General features: G+C 37.9%; 1 protein-coding gene across 1 annotated transcript in view; it reads right to left on the bottom strand.

Annotated features, from left to right (window-relative positions):
- Nucleotides 1–6336: 6336 nt before the first annotated feature.
- Nucleotides 6337–20942, bottom strand: part of LOC126964887 (uncharacterized) — a 389045-nt gene continuing 374439 nt past the window's right edge. The window contains exons 14-22 of the mRNA XM_050808203.1: nt 16496–16700; nt 14823–14987; nt 13712–13905; nt 13303–13399; nt 12805–13053; nt 10168–10433; nt 9780–9922; nt 8036–8190; nt 6337–6456 (exon numbers count right to left, since the gene is read on the bottom strand). Coding sequence (XP_050664160.1) covers nt 6427–6456; nt 8036–8190; nt 9780–9922; nt 10168–10433; nt 12805–13053; nt 13303–13399; nt 13712–13905; nt 14823–14987; nt 16496–16700 — 1504 coding nt within the window. The 3' untranslated portion in view covers nt 6337–6426. The remainder of the gene's footprint in view (nt 6457–8035; nt 8191–9779; nt 9923–10167; nt 10434–12804; nt 13054–13302; nt 13400–13711; nt 13906–14822; nt 14988–16495; nt 16701–20942) is intronic.

The raw sequence follows: 20942 nt of genomic DNA, 5'->3' as shown, positions 1-20942 counted from the left end.
TCATTACCTACTGATAATATAAAAATAAAGTAAGTATTAATGAAACAATTATTTATTTTAGTAGTAATTTACATGTTGTATAGTGCAATAATTAAAATTCACTCGAATATAATGTTCTTTTCCAGCGTTTAAAATGAATCGCTCATTTTTTGTAAACAAAACAATAAAAATAAGAAAAATGGCGGGGATTCGAATAACCTACTTTTTTTTAGGGCGCGCGAAGTTCTGGTAGTGTGGAACGCGCGTAAACGTAAATGTTCTTTTTTTGAAATTCATACAGAAACCACGCATCGAGCAATAAGAATGTGGCTGTCTGTTGAAACTCTTTGCGCATGAAGGGATAAAAAAACATAGGAGTGTTGTTATGAAATTCAGTACAACATTACAACACTCTTTTGGATTATGTAATGGTTATTAGAACATTGGGTGTTTTAATGTTGGCAATAAGCTAACTGTTTCAGAATCTTTAATAGAGGATTTAAGGCATGGGCGTAGATAAAGTGCTTTTTAAAACTGCTCCAGATCTAATGGGTTTTAAAAAAATTATATAACTCAATAACATGTACGGTGTTTTGTTAAAAATTGATCTCACTATAACAACGTCAGTGACCTAACAATAACAAATTCTAAAATGGAGTTTATCTTTTTCTATTACATATCAGTGTTTGGCTTGTGTTTAACGAACACGTTGTTAAACACAACATAAACTAAAGTGTACAGGAACAATTACTAAAGGAACGGGTCGCATTTTTTGACAGCTGACATCTATTTGTCATCATATAGTCTTTAATCTTCTTTATGAATATGATCTATCCGTTAGAGAAACCGAAAGGTTTTGTAAAGCTTCGTGTTTAAATCCAAGCAATATCTAAAGATTGTTGAACGCTAATCAACAGACACAGATTTACAACTTTTTCAAACAAGTGTTCAACACGTGTTTTGTAATAAAACAGTTAATATATTAACAATTTATTATTATAAAGTGATATCGCTCACTTCTAGGATTAATTATAAAAATTAATTATCGGGCAGAACCGTAAAGGCGCGTGTGCGAGTCCCGCGTCGTCCATGAATTCTGGTTACAAAAAAATTGTCTATATTATTTGTAAAACAAATAATTATACCTACCACAAAAAAACACTTAATTTTTCCCTAAAAGAAGAACTTCAAAAACCTAAAAAAAATATCGGCGCAGAATTTACTTGCTTTGCTTCTGTGATATATTTGGAACAAGCCCAAAAACATTTAATTCCAGCTATAGCAGTTATCTGCTTTTTATTTATATAAAAACCATGAGAAAAATACGGCACAGTTGATTATACTAAGTAATTATTATACAAAGATACCAAGTAAATATTTACAATCCTACGCCTATAATTAAGAGTAAAATTGACTTGTAAAATATTTCTAAGAAGTTTAGGAATATGATGATGTTATTATTTATTTACACATTTTGCTAACTGCACAGTAATCAGTTAGCATTAGCTAAGTATGTCGATAGGTGGCGCTAATCCGCATGGCTCCAATTGTAAATCGCGCAGTTAGTATTTATTGAACATTAATACTTAAATCATAGAGAGTGAAATTAGTTAGACAATAGACAGACGGACGGATATCCCAAATAAGGGTTCCGTATTAGTTTTTTTGAAGGCCCTATTTCTCTATGTGGGTGAGTGTGGGTTTATTTAAAGATTAAATAAAACAAATTTTACAGTTAGTGGTTACATGATAATGTATAAATTGAATATGTAATTAGTATATCAATATAAACTAATTTAGATTACAATATATTAAAAGTAACATACAAAAATATTATTTTAATTAATTTGAGATATGAATGAAAATTTTATTTGTGTAATTTATCCCAGACGTTAGGGTTATCTTTACATACATGTAATGTTAATATACATACATGTAATATTCTAATTAATTTAATGTATTTATAATGCATTTTATATAAGAAAAATAGTTTTATGCACTTCTTCACCATATAAACATTGACTGTGTTAAATTTCACGTTCATCGAAAACATTTGCCATTCATAAGTACCATTTCCACGACCTACATGAACAAAGTGATTTTGATTTGATTTGACGTTTGACTACTCTGTTTAAGCCTTGTTGAATAAAGTCGCTTTTAGTACCTGGTACGAGGGACAAAAGCGGCCGAATCTCTAGGCCCAAAGACAACTTTTGTCCCTCTTACTAGGAACTAAAAGAGAGCTTTTCATCCAGGTGGGAAGAAAACGTATATGCACCACGTGAGATAAGTAGAACATTGCCACCCGCGATTGGTAATATTCCACAGGCAGGGGCATGCATATCATATAGGCAATTAGGCAGTGCCTACCTCGGTTTATAGAACCGAAATAAATATAGCACTTCTGTTAAAATTGATTTATTTTAATTTGGTTCCGTTATTTTATAACCAAACTTCTATTGTGCACCCACTCATAAAATTTTTCCTTACGCTAGATACTAGATAGCTACGGTAAGCAATCTTTGCAATTCGAATGTCACCAAACCCTGGAGCAAGTTACCTCTTATAACCAGGTAACTCTGCAATGGATCAAGGGACATAGCGGTTCGTTCGGATGAGCTTGCAAGGCGGGCATCGGAAAATATAGTGACTGGTCCTTTGCCACTTCTGCCACTGCCCTTCAGCCAAATGCGCTCATGGATACGCTCTCTCACCAACGACCTACACAACACCCGATGGATGAATGTCTCAAGCTGTAGACAGTCGAAGGTGGCGATACCTGCACTATCGCCCAAACTGACACGTAGACTTATCAGCCTCAACAGACATGACATCCGTATAATGGTGGGCACCCTGACGGGTCACACTTCACTAAACAAACACCTTTTCACAATCGGCGTAACGGACAGTCCTAAGTGCAGAGGCTGTCTGACCGAAGACGAAACGGTCGCTCACGTAATCCTGGAATGTGCGGGGGTGGCCAACCAACGGGCAAAAACCTTAACCAATACGAGGTCGCTCCAAGAAGTCTGTGAACACCCCAGGAATGTTCTGAACTTCTGGAAGGAGCTGGGCTGGTTGGAGTAACTGGCCATTACTGCACGCAAAATGGACACATGCTAGTGGTTTAATTGCGGAAACAGAAGCCCCTATACCATACCATACCATACCATACCACCAAGCAATCTTTGCATATTCCAAACCTCAAATACGACTATTTAAATCCACAGTGCCTACCTTACTAGAAAACCAATGCTCGCCCCTGTCCGCAGGTGAGAATGACATACTTTTCTCCCTAGGTGCGTAATATACTATTTGATTTGCTTGCCTGTCTTTCAGGTAGGAGCGTCGCTCAGCTGGAACCTTCCGCGCGATCATCCTCAGCCGCATGGCAGCACACACCGCCAGTGCAAAGCACAGCACTGTGAGCAGTACAGAGCCGGCCGAACATACCACCTGCGCCGCAGAACCCAGCTGCAATGGTGCACCACCCCATATCCTTGCGCTTAGGCAGGCTAGCGTACAGAACCCTGAAATTTCAAAAGCCTTTGATTAGTTTCAGCTAACTTATAATTCAAACACTAACCCAAGCATGAGAGGGCGACTAAGTGAGACATTTAAGATGCATGCGACATTCAAACAGTTGGCTCAGTTGGTAAGAGCGCTTGGAAACAGAGATGCGCGGGTTCGAGCCCCGCCTCGTTCATAGATTTTAGTAACAATTTTTTTTTGAAGGGACGAGACGAGCAGGAAGTTAAGCTGATGGTAATTGATACGCCCTGCCCATTACAATGCAGTGCCGCTCAGGATTCTTGAAAAACTCAAAAATTCTGAGCGGCACCACAATTGCGCTCGTCACCTTGAGACTAAGATGTTAAGTCTAATTTGCCCAGTAATTTCACTAGCTACGGCGCCCTTCAGACCGAAACAGGTATAATAATTTGTATAATTACTGTAATCTTGGGATCAAAAATCTTCTGATTCTGTTTATTTTTGACAACTATAATATAGTTTATTATATTATATTAATACTAGCTGACCCAGCAAACGTTGTATTGCCGATATTAAAATCGCGATACAAAATTAACTGTTGATCGTAGATGGGTGAAAATTTGAAGTTGTATGTATTTTTTAATGCTGACTCATGATCATACAAATTTAAAAAAAATGTCAAAATTAAAAAAAAAAAATCGTGTGAACCACCCTTTACATTTAGGGGAATGAAAAATAGATGTTGTCCGATTCTTAGACCTACTCAATATGCACTCGAAATTTCATGAGAATCGGTCAAGCCGTTTCGGAGGAGTTCAATGTTTAACACCATGACACGAGAATTTTATATACTAGATATATACTTTGAGCATGTCTTCGAGAGTGCTACGTCCTAACTTGCCTAGCTTCTTTCACTAGCAACAAACCCTTCCAAAAACCAACCCTTCTAAAAACCTACCCTTGACCTGATCGTGGGATGTATGACTGGGTTCAATACTACTGGAACAGAAGCCATTAACGGGAAACTGGCAACTCTCGGAATCATTGTGAATATATCGTTTTTAACGCTTAGTTATATTCTACCGATAAAACCCACATGATATTGTACTTATATTATATTGTATTTTACTTAATAAAAATATTTATATACGTCTAGATAGGCTCTATCTACTGCTTGGTGCAAAACAATCGATGAAAACAGGCCAGGTTTATTTACGTTTATACTTTACTGTGCGTGACAAACTACGTCTAACACTCGCGATATGCGTGTCACTTTTTGTTAGTATGCGTACATTGCTCTAAATTGAGATTAACTGTTTTTTTATGATAATAAGGGACGAGACAAGCGGGACGTTCAGCTGATGGTAATTGATACGCCCTGCCCATTACAATGCAGTGTCGCTCAGGGTTCTTGAAAAACCTAAAAATTCTGAGCGGCACCACAATTGCACTTTGAGATATAATATGTTAAGTCTCTTTTGCCTATTAATTTCAGATCGAAACACAGTAACGGTTACACATTACTGTTTCACGGCAGAAATAGGCGCCGTTGTGGTACCCATAATCGAGCCTCCCAATGTCGTATCTAGATGTATAAATGATCCAAGGGAATTTGGTATTTACCTGCGAGTATCCCAACGGAACTGGAGCGCTGTTTCCTGCCTGCTAGTTCCGCTTGCAGCAACAGCGGCTGGGCACACAGCGCCGCGCTGCCGATACACCAACACGCGGCACAGATCCACCCAAGAGGACCAGGGCAAGCTTCCTCCTACGGAAACATTAAATGTATGGATTTCTTTATTACATAATATAAAAATTTATTTATTAGTACGGCGTTTATCGGTATCGGTACCGACTAGTTTCGGACCATTCGGAGTTCTTTCATCCGGTTTCGGTTAGCGATCCTACCTACTAAACTAAAGGTCCCGGTTTCGAACCCCGGTAGGTGCAAAGCATTTGTATGATGAATATGGATGTTTGTTTCCGAGTCATGGATGTTTAAATGTATTTATGTATGTTTATATGTATGTTTATAAGAATTTATGTATGTTTAAGTAAGTATATTGTATTAAATATATCATTGTCTTGTAGCCCATAACACAGGCTATATATGCTTAACTTGGCGCAAGATAATTTGTGTAAAAAGTGTGTCAATATATGTTATTATATTATATAACGTCCCGTCTCAAACTGATAACACTGATACTGAGTTACCTCGCACCACACACACCCTGATGAAGGACCTCCGAATGGTCCGAAACTAGTCGGTACCCACACCGATAAAACGGGAGTAGAACCCTATTAATAAATAAGTTAATTATGACTCACAAAAGTTTTAATAATTTAATATAAAAATTAATTTACTTTTCTTAATTCATCTTTTTCATTTTTTAATTACACATCATTTTAAAAATAACAAATTGTTTACATTTGAAAGAGCGACATCTCAAGCCAATTTCCTAATTCAGCAATTATTGGGGTTGAGCAGGTTATCAACTGTAAAGTAGATCCTGTAGATGGAACCACAACCTGAGAGTTGAACAAGACATACCAAGATTTACAATGGGTCTCTCAAACGGTTGGCTCAGTTGGGAAGAACGCTCAGATTTCAGGCAGTTTACCCACAGAACTACAAACAATCTTAACTTAAATTACTTAGCATAGTTGGGTTTGATTTTATTAAATATAAGTCATTATTACAATTACAAAGAAAATAATTAAATTAAATATATAAAATTAATAATTTAATAATAATAATAATTAATTATTACAATAAGTTAGTCTTATTTACCTGTCGAGAATCGCACTCCAGTAGCGTGAAGAAGGCAGCCGCATGTGCCCCCGCCGTGGTCACTTTCAGGAGCCCTGGTAGCTTGGGTTTCACCGTCATGATGGTCAGGAGTTGTAGCGTCGCTGCTACGAGGCATAGAGCACCCCCCAGGCCAACAGTCACCTTTATAACTTCACCCAAGCCCTTTTCTGCTTCTGTCTAGAAAATTTGCTCTGGGTTCATTAAAGCAATTTTTAAAAGTGGTAAGGGAGTATTTTACGAATTACATCTTTGCGCACATTCTTTGCGCAGTATAACCAGGTTGAAGGACATTTACCATGGAGGCTTCTTTGCGCAGAATACAGGCTAGATTATGGGTAGTATCATAACGGCGCCTTTTTATGTCGTAAGGCAGTAATGTGTAAGCATTATTGCGTTTCGAACTGATGGGCGCCGTTGCTTGTGAAATTACTAGGCAAATGAGATTCAACATCTTATGTCACTAGGTGACGAGCGCAATTTTGGTGCCGCTCAGAATGTTTAGGATTTTTTTTAAATCCTGAGCAGCACTGCATTAAATGGGCAGGGCGTATCAATTACCATCAGCTGAATTTCATGCTTGTCTCGTCCCTTATCTTTATATATATATATATATATATATATATATATTTCTTGTGTGCGTGTGTATGTCACTGAACTCCTCCTAGACGGCTGGACCGATTTTGATGAAATTTTTTGTGTGAGATCAAGGGGATTCGAGGATGGTTTAGATTTACAATTGAACTACCTCCTAAACGGCTAGACCGATTTTGATGATATTTTTGTGTGTTCCAGTGAATTTGAGATTGGCGTGTGACTTCAGGTGGATTCGAGAATGGTTTAGATTCACAATTAAAGTACCTCCTAAACGGCTGGACCGATTTTGATGATTTTTGTGTTTGTTTCAGTGAATTTGAGATTGGTTTACATTCTTAATTCCGTCCATATAATATAATTCTCCTGCTCATGTGTATGTTAGTGAACTCCTCATAACGGCTGGACCGATTTTTCAGATTTAAGACGTGTGTACAGGACAACGTCTGTTGGGTCCACTAGTATATATATATATTATCCCTCACCTAAATGGCTGCCAAGTGTGTGTCGAGTAATTTTTCTGGTGTTGCAAGATGCGGCGGTAAAACATATCTATTCTCAATAAAAAAAGAGTTTGGGTCATCTGTTCCGAGAAGTGAGTAAACGAGTTAACTTGGAGTGCAAATAAATGTCTGAAAACTATAGGACCTGGTGTTATTACGTGTGACATATCGTAGTCTGTAGAAGAGAATGTAACAAAAATGAAAGGAAAAATAATCTACGGGCGATCTGAGGTCGGGAAGTGTAAAAAAGGGGGGGGGGGGGGGGGGGGTTAAGGTAAAAAACTGCAACCTATTCAATGCAAATAAAGTTTATCTTATGTTATTTAAGTCTTTGCCATTTGACTTTTTACCACAGGACTTGCAGTTTTGCCGGAAGTCGAGATAAACCGTTTTTTACCCTTAAGCATCCCCCCTTTTCCACTTCCCGACACCGTAATCCGTAATTTAGTTTTCCTTTCATTTTTGTTATTATATTCTCTTCCATTTCCAATGGGTCGCTCATCCTATTAATTTTTTTGGTTTCAAAAATTATCGACACTGGTATAGAGTATAGACTGAAACGGCTTTCTGCTCGTTCCATTTAATAGTACGGTAAAAAAGTCTTAATACACAACAAATTTGACTATAAAGGAATCTGCCAACAAAATAGTGTACTCACGAGTGTAGATCTGGCGACGGTGAAGAGCGCGAAAGTTCCGAGGCCGCGGCACCGACATGACACTTGGGAGGGCTGCGGCACTCTGGCCTCACAAGCACTCCGCAGCCACAGACCGGGCTCGCTCGGAGTGCGGGAAGCACATGCTAATTTAGATTCTGAAATCAAAAATCACCCGTACCTCTGTATACTTGGGCCAATTTTCTCATTCTTATTAATATTGACTGTACGTCTTCATTTCAATCTTACTCTCATTGTTCATAATAAGTTAATGATTACACTGCAGCGCCATCTTGTGGCAAGTTATAGCAAAATAAGTCATGGGAAAATATTCTTAATCGAGCTACACTTTAGTGTGATATATATATGCAAACACATGTGCAACTTTAGGGATTATAACCCGCGACTACTACCTTAGTTCTCAGAGTAACTAAACACTGGGTCAAATCATCTATTTATTCACATCACATTTATGTATTATATTTACAATACTTATTATGTATTTTATGAAATAAAAACCTATCAGTACAAGGAAGTTTAGTTTTTGGCAGGATAGCCCGTGACGTCTTACGGCCGTTCCCAATATTCAGTCTGTCTCTTACTTGAGATAAAAATCGTAACTATCGTTGAATTTGCTGTCCCAATAAACGTATCGACGGTAACTCACCTTATTCGTACACACTGTCTGTTAATGGGACGACGTATAGCTTACCAGCCACCATGGACATCCGCAACAACAACATGGCCTTGAAGGTCCCTAAGTCGTATCGGTTCGGGAAAACAGCAGACGGTAATTGCGCGTTGTGTCAGACCACTATGCTAAGGCAAAGTCGTGAACATAGTATCTCCTTGCATGATCGGAGGTACGTGAGCCTAGTCATTTGGCGTGGTGGGCATAAAATGGCCAAGAAATGCGATCTCTGCAGTGGGGATCTGATCCAACACGGAATCTGTAGCCATTTGGATGTGCTCATCTAGACTGACCGGCTCGGTGAGTCTAGTTACCGCTATGGGACCAATACATGTAGATTTGCGGATGGTCGTCGCAGTTTACGTGAAGCCAGGTGATGGATAGGTCCTGTTCTTCAAGAATACTCAGGCGTCGAGAACAGACATGGTAGACCTAAAACGCAGACACAAGTCCGTGGTATAAAGAAGTGATCCAGATTATACCCCAGGTACAAGAGGTAAGACATATCAGCCAGAGAAGATATCTGTTTCTCCAGGTGGAACTTCCACCTGGAGAATTTAAATGCCAATTCCAATTTAAATGCCGTCCACTTGGACGGCATTTAAATTTGCAACAAACAACATCATCAAATTGTTGCAAAAGTCTACATCGAATGTGGAGGAGGGTGGTTTGAGCCTCTTGCTCTGTTTGCCCCGAGTCAGCACAAGTTCGCCCCCTCCAGAATACGCGGAGCAGCCCGGGCATCCACTAGTAGGTACAGGGATGAATTCTCCTGGTAGCGTCCTGGAGTACTCTTTTTTTAATCCATGCTGTCATTTGTATCTGGGGGGGTTTAGGCCTCCAGATAGCCCACATACCGAACGAAACGCAACGCCGCTCATTTTCGCCAGTTTTAAGTGGGAGAGTGGAGAGTTTTTCTTCGGGGGTGCCGGCCTTTAATACGGTGAGTCCTTTAGGCCCAAACATGCCACTCATAAATAAGTCTAGACGGAGTGATACGTATATTGATAACGTCATAGAATCAAGTAGCGTAATATTTATAAATAATGTAATTACCAATAGCACTGTAGTTCTTAGCATGCACAAACAGCAAGGTGACGCTGTACTCGAGGGAGGGGATCCCGCTGTCAGCCCACACCTGCGTCTGCGCAGACGCCATGTGGAACTCCAGCTCGCGGCCGCTTCTGTAAGACGACGAGCTGACAACCAGACACAATTATTGCTACGAGCAAATAAAAACAAACAAAATATAAGCAGAAAAACCAATGATAAGAGAAAAAAAAGAAAATTTATAAGAGTATTATATGATTGCAATTTTAATTATAACATATTTTTATGTAAAATGTTTTAAATGTGCGAGGTCGGGTGACAAAAAGTGACTAAACGCACCTGGCCAACCCTTTTGAAGGTTCCTTTCGTGCCGAAAGAAGACGAAAAAACCTACTTGAGCTCAATAGATCTTCTCAGCGAGGGTAGCCTTGACGACAGGTCGTTGTAGTTAACAGCCACCACAGTTACATTCCCCATGCCGTCGGTCAAGTCAACGTCCACCGAGGTTAGAAGCCACTCGGTCTGATGGCTCGACGGAAAATTAAAATGCGCCGAGTCTTGAAGCTGCTTCGTCTGAACTGAGAACTCTTTGTAGTCAAGAGAGAGATCAGCTTTCATCAAAGCTGTGTCAGCTACTGCAGTTTGCAGCTCGTATATTTTCTGAAACAGAAAAGAAGTTACTATGTAATTGATGTCAGTGAGACAAATGAATACACTCAAAAAATTTTTAGAATTAGCAAGGAGATTCAAGCAGTCTACTTACTACACTGTAGACGATAAAAATGAGTGGATACTGTGAAAACTGTAAATGGAGGAGAAAACTTGCTTATTTTCTTGCCAGTTCTTCTCAGAATTGACTTTCATAAGTGTACAAATTATACCTAAATGAATAAAAAAAAATCATTTCACTCCATCATACCATGACCCTGTTAGGAACGAGTCGGACAAAAAAGACGTGTGGCACTCGGCGACTGCCGCGGTAAAGCTATTGCATAGCATTTTTATCAACTTATGCAATTATAATTATTTATTTATTTTATTTATGCAGTTTTTTTTGGATAAAATCAATTTAAAAAAAAGCAAAGGGGGAGTGAGTAAAATTTAACTAGCAATATTTGATTACAGACACACAACGGGACAGGTGAAACTAAATAAAAATGCTAGTCATAATAATAAAAATTAAAAAAACGTAATAAAAAAATAAAGAAATTAAAAAAAATCAAGACGTACCCCAGGCTCGAACCTGGGACCTTCTGCACAAAAAAGCATACGTGATAACCGCTGTTCCACGGCAACTGCAATGACCGTGACGAAATATCTATATACATCTAGTAAGTAAGTGTTAGGTTATTTTCGTTACGGAATTTCTGGATTCAGTCTCCACGCTCAAGGCCCGCGATAGAAGCTATGCAACAGCTTAAAAATATTTTATGTAATGGAAATAATAAGAATGTGCCGCAACAGAGAAACCCTTTGCATCTACTATTTCGTTGGGAATATAAACGATAAGGGAGTTGTTTTAAGCCTTATTAACAGCTTGATTCCGCATGAGTCGAAACGTGTTGTTACAAATATTAGGTTACCATCACTGAAATTTAAATTGAGAATTGAAATGGCGTTAGAGAACCGTTTTAAACACGTTTATTTACTAAAATCTTTATGAAGAACTTAAAGACCCAAAACTTACAAAACTTTGGTTAAAGTTAGACTAAAACAGATTATATATTGCAGTGGGTTTAGTAGACCGTGTCGTATTTAGTTCCGTGCCTGTCTGCCTGTTCGTTATGGTATGGTTTGGACTAGTGGACAGAAAAGTCCTTCGAAAAGTCAAAATAAGCAGAGGTGAGACTGGACGATGCTGTCAACAAACAGTCTAGAATATAGTTCTCATAATACATGAGCTTGTTCATCAGGAGAAAGCTCTCATGAGCCATTCATGTAGGAGAACCAAAGTTACCGACAGAGTTCAAATGATTGCGAAACTGAAGTGGCAGTGGGCAGGGTACATAGTTCGACGGAAAAGTGGTAGATGAGGCAGAAGAGTCTTCGAGAATGACGACCACGTACGGGAAGACGCAGTGTTGGTAGGCCTACAAGATGGACCGACGATCTTGTCAAGATCACCGGAATACATTGGATGAGGGCAGCGCAAGACCGATCGTCGTGGAGATAATTGGCGGGAGGCCTTTGTCCAGCAGTGGACGTCTTCCGGCTGATGATGAATACATTACCATTTGTTTAAAGTGTGTATAGGTTATCATTTACTCAAGTAAGTTACTGTTGTCCACCTTATAAGGGGTCAAATAAACGAACATTTGAATTCGAAAACCGAAAACATCTTGGTACGTGGCGGGCGATAATCGAACCGGGGGCACCGCACCGTGGTTGGTAAATTCAAATTTAAATTCAAATATTTTTATTCAAAATAGGATGTGAAATCACTTATTGAAAGTCAAAAAAACTACCACCCATTCCAAAATGAATGCCTCAGGCCTGAGAAGAATGGGCGCAACAAACTCAGCGGGCTTTTTTTTTTCATCAAAAATATGTTTTACAATTAAAGTAACATTAACAAAGTAATATTGTACAATTAAACTTATTATTTAATAGCCTGAGGGCGGTCGCTCCATTCTCAATCTGTGGTATCATTAAGAAAGTCATTTATGTTATACCTTTACCACACAAACGTTTTTTAACAATTCTTTTGAATAACGTAATACTTTTGTTTTGAACATTTTCTGGGATCTTGTTGTAAAAGCATATACATCGCCCCACAAAAGACTTACTAACTCGACTTAGCCGAGTAGTAGGCATCATCAGTTCCTGGTGTTAACATTATGGTTATGACAGTTTCTGGCAAATTTACTTATGTGCCTATGAACATACATTACATTATTAAGAATATATTGAGAAGCAACAGTCAAGATGTTAATTTCTTTGAATTTTGCTCTCAATTATTCTCTAGGACCTAGGTTATAAATAGCGCGAATAGCCCTCTTCTGCAGCAAAAAGATTAATAGCAATTACAAACCTCTTCATCGAGAAACGCGTCTGGATGCTTGAGCATTTCATCGTATATCTTGAGCATCGGTTCAGTACTGAGTGTTCTGTCAGCGGGCCGGGATACAGAAGACCGCAGATAATGTAGGATGGAGACGGCGTGCTGCAGAGGAACAGTGGCGGCTCCGGGGTGGGTCGGAAGGGAACGGAGCAAGGCGCCGTATTGGTGGACGATATCGTGAACCGTCACTAATGAATACCCGTAAGATATTTGGGTGAACTGAAATAAAAATAACAATATTGTATATTATCTGTTTATATAACCATAGATTTACAATATAGACAGACAAACACTCTTTTCTTAACTCAATACAAGTATTTGGCAACCCTGTAGTGCACTATACTTAAGGGAGATTTAATGACGAACATAGTGTTGAAATTTATGTCGCTATATGCGAACACACTTACACAATTTACACATTTTTTGACGAGGCGCTAAAATAAGGATAATGATAATATTTCTACAAACCTGTTCGTATATATCTCGTAAGGAATCATCGATGCACCCGGAGAAGTTCGGCAGACCCCACTTAACACCATACTGGGTTGTTTTTGGCTCGCAAAATCTACAAAAATAATTTATTATTATTTAATTGTAGTAATTTTATTTTCTTTGATTAACATTAACGTGTTACACATTTAAATAAAACACTGTTTAAAGGATTAAAACGCGTGTAATTGTAACTGTCTTTTTACATTAGTTTATGGGTAAAACTTACATTTTTATTATTATATAACCAAACGGTTCGTGACCTTTTCCCAGCAAATTTTCAGGGGGTCTTTATTTAAACAGATAGTGAGGGTGATAGAGGTGGGTATTGTTAACGGTAGATGGGTGTGTTTCAGGCATTTTTAACAGCATCACCTAGCTGTCATACCTGGTCGTTTCTCCTGTGTAGCCGAGCGGGCAGGTCGCTATAGCATGCGCACCCGGCGCCGTCTGCGGCCACCGCAGGCCGTGAGATGCTTCACTTTGACATACGTCGTCGTGAGCTCCCAGCGCCCAAACAGTCACCGCCTTCGAGTCAGTGCCCGCCACAGATGACACTTGGCAGCGGTATTCGCCTGATTTCTACAAATGTAAGCAAGTTTAAATTTCTAGACGCCACAAGGTTTGAATGAGAGATATATATATACGTGACTGACTGGGACAAAAGATTTATAAGCATAGACTTAGAATATACTAGCTTCACTGACCTCTACTATATACCACTGGACGGCGGCTGTAAGGCGATCTTGTTCCCCGTTTGATATTCGCCATTTTGGCGCTGTTGGCCATGTAGCGAGAATCTGCGGTACTAAAACTAGTGATGCCAACCTCAGCAAACATCGATAGATGTTGAGAAACTATTTACAAATAATAATTGTATGGTTTTTTACGTTGATTCCTGAAGTACGAGTATAAATAGCACGGAAAGCAAACGAAATTAATTCAAAATGTAAAAATACTTCACAGTATTGCACGTTCCTTCAAAGTAATTTGTATTATACGTTAAAATTAATTCTCTGGACGCTCGCGAGAAGCGCTTCAAATAGGCACAAAAAATTTGCTGTCAAACATATGGGACAGCCTGTCCAGTGGTATTTATACAGGTCAGTGAATATATAGAGTATAGACGATCTGGCAGTGCGATAATGAGTGACCAATTTTGATATGCGTTAGCAGTAGCTAACCAGTAGGTTAGCTAGTTTTCAAAAAACCAAGGAACTAATTCCAAGCGTTACTTAGAGTTTACGACTGGTCAATCAACCTATTTAGGTTACAGTGCCAATGGATTCGCTTCCTGAATCTCCGTAAGAGATATTCTTCTCTCTTTTATGCTTTGTTTGATTTGATTGTTGAAATTCACAGGCCCGTACATTTGTAAGCTGTGGTTGGTTGCGCCGCTGGAACTTCTTAATGAAACATATCTACCACCCGAAACACAACTCAAATAACAACAATGTTTGTATTGGATATCCTAAACTATCCATAATACTATTGTTTACCTGAACATTGTACAGTTTAAGCACACTTCCGGCGGGGTAAAGGTCTTCCCACACTTCTCTGCCCGGGGCGAGCGGAAGTAGACTCCTCTCTCTGGCCCAGCTAAACCCTAGCGCTCCGTGCATCCTCCCTGCGCCTGCTAGACATGTTATACTCACATTGTCTCCCTGGAATTCAATAGTTTAGCACGTCACAACTGATCCGCTCTCATTTCTAATTTTATAATTATACTAGTCGTTCCCGCCTAGGCGAATTTAAAAAGGAAATAAATTAAATTTTATTCATATTATTACAAATACAATAAAAAAATAAGTAGCCAAAAACCATCTAGGATAAAATTCGCATCGAATGGTGGTAGTTTCATGTTGATACGATATGCGTGAAAGAGCCTCAAACAAAGACCATTTTCATTATATATATATATTTAGATATATATAGATTTGAGCTGCATAACAAATTGATATACAAAACAGCTTTTCTATAGTATTACTTACTATACACCTTTGCCTTTCAAATAAGACCAACATTGAGCCCCTACAGGACGTAGAACTTAAGCTCTGTTCAAACTGAGGCGAAAAGGCGCGCGGGACGGAAGGCCGGAAGTTGCTCGCGCCGATTGTGTCAGCTAACTTGTATGAATGTGTTCAAATTGACGCGAGTAGTCGCTTAAGGCGTCACTAAATGCCACCGACCTTGAGCGATATGAGTTCATGGCTGCGGGCCCGCCATCTATGTAACAAAGCCAATATTTTCAAAATTCTTGGGTGGAAAACAGTTTATATGCTTACAATCCTCGTTATTCACTACTTATCTGAATAAATGAACCTACACAAAAAAGTACAAGCTATAAGAATAACTTTTCTGAGAGAAGTACCACAAAAATGCGTCACGCCATCCTAAAAAACTTGTTTAACTTCAAAGAAAAGTGGTAGTTCAAAAAGGCTCGGCAGTGTTAACTATAACCAACAGCAAGCAAGATATGTGTTACAGGATTAAGTAGTGTTCATAGCTTGAAATACTATACTTTCACCACAAAACTTGTCTAAAAACACCATGTTTGCGTGTTTTCTGCTTACTCTTCGCCTTAAGTTGAAGCGAAACATGAGCGGGACGCCCGGCGTCATTATTTGAACTCACAATGCATGATGTTTCTCCACTGTTGAACCAAAAATTACAAGCGGAAGATAAAAAAAATGTAGCTGCAGACTGGTAGGGTTTTGTAATTGACCCCCTATATGCGGTATTTCCGTCGATGAAATAGTTTATAGTTCCTACTCCTAAAGTTTTATTACTACACCCCAGGACACATTGTATAGTTATAGTTTCTTGCGCCGCTTCTTCTCTCTCAGAGCGCCATTAGTTTCCGAAGCGGTAGTAGTGTCTATTATATATGACTGGCATGACATTTCTAGTGGAATTGACATCAAAAAGAATTCTAAAGGAATCAATTTTGAGAAAATATATGCTTTTTATGCCTTCTATAGAGATACATGGCTATCAGTTTCATATTGAACTAAGTAACAGGGAAACAATGAACACAGATTGTTCTTAAGGTATTTGTAAAAGACGATTAATAATCAAAGTATTACATATAAATATCTGGGTTATAAATGAAGTAGTAAGTTATTAATTCCTGCAGTGAAGTCGATTATTCGCGCCAGCATTATCAACTCACCTTATTAACAGTCAGTGTGGAAGGAATCAGCCTAATATTGGGAGGTCTGACGACAATCAACCTCAAGGCGCTGCATCTTCTCCTACCAGCATCGTTGGCAGCGCAGGCCCACTTCCCGCTGTCCAACTTCTTGGCCTCAGATATTCCCAAGACGGACATCCGGCGACCCAGAGCATCCTCCGCTACAGTTCGTGTCCAAATATCTCTGAAATTGTAACATACTAAAATCATTTTTTTTATTTAACATGTTAAGATTTTTGCTTCGCAATCACAATAATTCCACCACTGGTCCAATGATCATTAAGTTGAAAAAGCGGAACTATAATTAGTTCCATAATTTCAACGACTGTCTTACGAACTTTCGATCAGGCCACGTGTCCTGATGCGAGTTTAACATTTTATAACCATTTCAAGAGAAGTACTCAACGCCGCTAAAGAAGTTTTCACATCAAAAGACGAAGAGTTTTCTATTATAAGCGTATATATTTGCGTTTCAACCACTCATATATCTTATTATAGTTATTGACTTTGTAAAGACCGAGACTCAAAGAGATTCGAATAAAAATCTTAAAACAGACATTGAGTAAGACCTCATGTGTAGGTAGGTATACTAAAGGTAAGCTATTCTCTTTGAATCTCTAAGTCTTTTACTTTATTCGTAATTTCAATATGTACATAAGTTGTACAAACACTCAGGCGGCGAAAAATACAGCTTATAATAATGAATCAGATTTTTACTTAACATTATTTAAAACAAAATAAATAAAATATTTTGGATAAGGCTTAACTAACTACGGTTTTTTCCCGAGAGCGGTTAACCGCGAAACCGCTCGAGACGCACACACTACGATTACTAAACGCGAAACCACCTACGACAAACGACACACGACAGACAAAAATGGATTTCTAAAGAGATTTTTTTAGTTAAATTTTTGACTATTTGACGTTTGAGTATGTTTGTTGCATCACTTTACATATTATATTGGAAGTGAAATGATTTGTTAAACGATGAAAATGTAAATCTTGATTTAAAAGAGTGGCAATGTGTTTCTTGCTACTTCTTCTCATTAGCTCAACTGTTTACGAAGTAGCGGTAGATTCAATAGGAAAAAAAATTTTTTGACATTCATAAGTGTCATTTCCGTGACCTACATGAATAACGTGATTTGATTTGATATATATTTTTGCTTTTTTGTCTTTTTTTGTGAATTTCAGTATCAAAACTGAGATTTAGAAAAAATGACGTCGGAAAAATTGCAAATATTGGGTCCATCTACTAACCAGTAGCCGTAGATTAGCGGTTTCTTTTTTGTTTTCGTTCATAAGAAATACGAAATGTTAAGAGAACTCCCCGAAATTTTTTCCTATTACTATCGGATGTCAGTCACCTTCGATTGCTTGCACAATGTGCGGCCACACATGACCATCGTGGACACAAAATTGGGACTCTGGGATAAACTTTCGTACTCTGCTTTATGAGAAAACAGGAATAAACTCGTTTTGACGTTATTTCAATGGCGCGGCAGCACGACTGTTCTTCGCGACCGTCGGCCGAATACTAGGCAAAAAACCGCCCACGGTTAACGCATAGTGCCTTTATGAATTAATGAAGTTCTATGAATTACAAATTTTGCGGGGTTTTTTTTTCGCGGCAATTTTGTAATATTTCACGGTTTTAAAATCAGTCGAATGAATAATCCGCAAGTGCGGCCGCTTGTATACGTTTTCTTGTTTCATAACTCATACGGTTGAATACCGCTCCGGTTTAACCGTAGTTCGACCTAGATGTAAAATTTCCGAAATATTAAGGCTGGGTTGCAGCATATTAGCTGTTATAGTTAAGGTTTAAGTCAAATTTAACGTTAACAGGAAGGCTGACCTTAACATAGACTGCGTAATGTGTTGCACCGTTAAATGCAATATCGTATATTGATTTGAAACTTTATAGAAACAGGTCGCTATTTAACAGTAACAATAGCTTTGACCAGCGAAGATTAGACGGTTATGGTGAACAGTCAAAGTTATGATGTCATCTAAAAATTGTGAAATGGTGCAGCACATTTTTACCTTAACAAATACTTTAGAATGTTTGTTATTGCTAAAGTTAGTTGATACAACCCAGTCAAACTTATTGAACTAAGTGCCGCGGAGCGGGGTCGTTGACCGCTACTTCGTCACAATACTTCACTCAAAAAATTATGATGAGTGCGGCCACCTAAGCGGCTCTTTATGTTATGACGTCATTTCTCGCAGATTAAACTAATTAACGGAATTATAAATAAAATTTTTGGAATTACAGGTATAGTATAAGCTATTGTTACGCATACACAATTTCGCACTTAGTAATATTCTCCGTTTTTACCTTAAAACGTCTTATAATTGATCAAAGCCCCGTAAAGACGAACCACAACACAAATAAAGAAAAAAATCTTTCTTTCCAACTATAATGTTCAAATCAATCTGACAGTCTTTTACAAATGCAATAATTTCTTGTACGGAATTCTCAAACCACGAGTTAGGCTCGTATGTAACTGAATTATATAAAGAATACAAGGATAAACAAGTTAGCGAATCAGCTGAGGTCAGTCATCACCATTGGCCACTGCCTCCGGTGTAATGTAAGAGGAAATAAAGATAAAGAAAGATTTTTACTATCTCAGCAAAACTTGTTCTGCGACATAATTAGGAACATAATCTTATTTATTTAATTCGAAATAATTACAGATACATCCTTAATAGACCAGTGCCGAAGTCTTTGAAAATGATAAAAAGTGAAAAAACTAATAATAGTAGGATGAAACCCATTGGAATAGGAATATAACAAAAATGAAAGTAAAAATAAATAAATTATGCCCATCAAAAAGCATTTCATAGAGAATTCATACCTGTTATTTCGTAGAAGCAAAAATATGGATTAGAAAATCAATAAAAATGAAGAAAAAGGTTTATTTAAAACTGAATAATAATCCTTTTTACATTTATAAATAAATTTGATTAGTTGTAGTTTTGCCGAAAATCGAGACAAACCGTTTTATACCATAAAACACCCCCCCTTTTCCACTTCCCGACCTCAGATCGCCCGTATTTTATTTTTCATTTCATTTTTGGTATTTTCTCGTCCTTTTACAATGGGTTTCATCCTACTATTATTTTTATGGTTACAAAAATTATCGACCCTGGTCTATAAACACAAAAAAGACATAAGGACAAGATGTCTCCTTAAGGCGAAGGGTAAGCAGAAAACACGCAAACAAGGCATTTTTAGACAAGTTTATTAGTGAAATTACACCATTTGGAGCTATGAACACTATTTTATCATATAACACATACCCTTAAGGCTTATTTGTAGGTTTCTAATGTTTGCTGTTGGTTATAAGTTAACACTCCAGAGCTATTTTGAACTACCACTTTTCATTGCAGTTAAACAAGTTTTTTCTCGGCATGACGCATTTGTTTAGTACTATTCTCAGAAAAGGTATTTATATAGCTTGTCTGAGAATAGTGTAGGTACATTTATTCAGATTAGTAATCAATAATGAGAATTGTAACCATATAAACTATTTGCGCCTGTTAAAATATTACGATTTCTACGCAAGAATTTTTAAAATGTTGGCTTTGTTACATAGATCGCGGGCCGGTAGCCGTGAACTCATATCGCTCAAGGTCCCTAGCATTTAGTGTCCCCTTAAGCAGTTTCACTGTGTACACCTTATATTTAAATGTACACTTAAATTACACCTAATAACAATGAATCACTAAACAAAGTTCAAGATCTTAAAAGTTTGTAAAATAACCAATAAATATTACATAACTCGATTTACGTTGATAAAATAAATTTAACCACTAAGCCTAATAGGTAAATATTAAAACAAAAATACGGGTTGCATTCCGGGAGTGCCGGCAGAAGTGTAAACTTGAACATCAACGTTGTGCATTTTGTGAATATTTTGGAATGTTTAGGGAATAATTTCGCACGAATTGCTTAAATAATTTAACACTTCAGAACTATTATAATTATTTTACATAAAAAGTTCATCTCTCAGAGAAATCAATTTCACGGCTGAGATTCGATCCTTCGACCTCGCAGTGTTTTGGCTTCGCAATCACAAAGTTTCAACCACTGGCCCGTAGGATCAACAAGTTGAAATAGCCGAACAATAATAAGTTAGAATTATAAATCTTTCATCCATAATTTAAACGACTGTCTTACGAATTTTTGATCAGGCCACGTGTCCTGACGCGAGTTTAACATTTTATACCCATCCCAAGAAAAGTGTTCAACGCCTCTAAAGAAGTTGAAAAAGGACAAAACCAGATACTTAATCATAGACTAACATAGAGCAGTCCATGAAGACTAATAATAAATTATTTCTAATCATTTTAGAGCTAGAATAGCCAAGAAATTGAATTCTCTTTTGCAGCATGACGCATACAAGAGGTAATTATG

Source organism: Leptidea sinapis, chromosome 6, assembly GCF_905404315.1.
Source record: "Leptidea sinapis chromosome 6, ilLepSina1.1, whole genome shotgun sequence".
Lineage (NCBI taxonomy): Eukaryota > Metazoa > Arthropoda > Insecta > Lepidoptera > Pieridae > Leptidea > Leptidea sinapis.
This window is presented reverse-complemented; position numbering and strand designations above follow the sequence as displayed.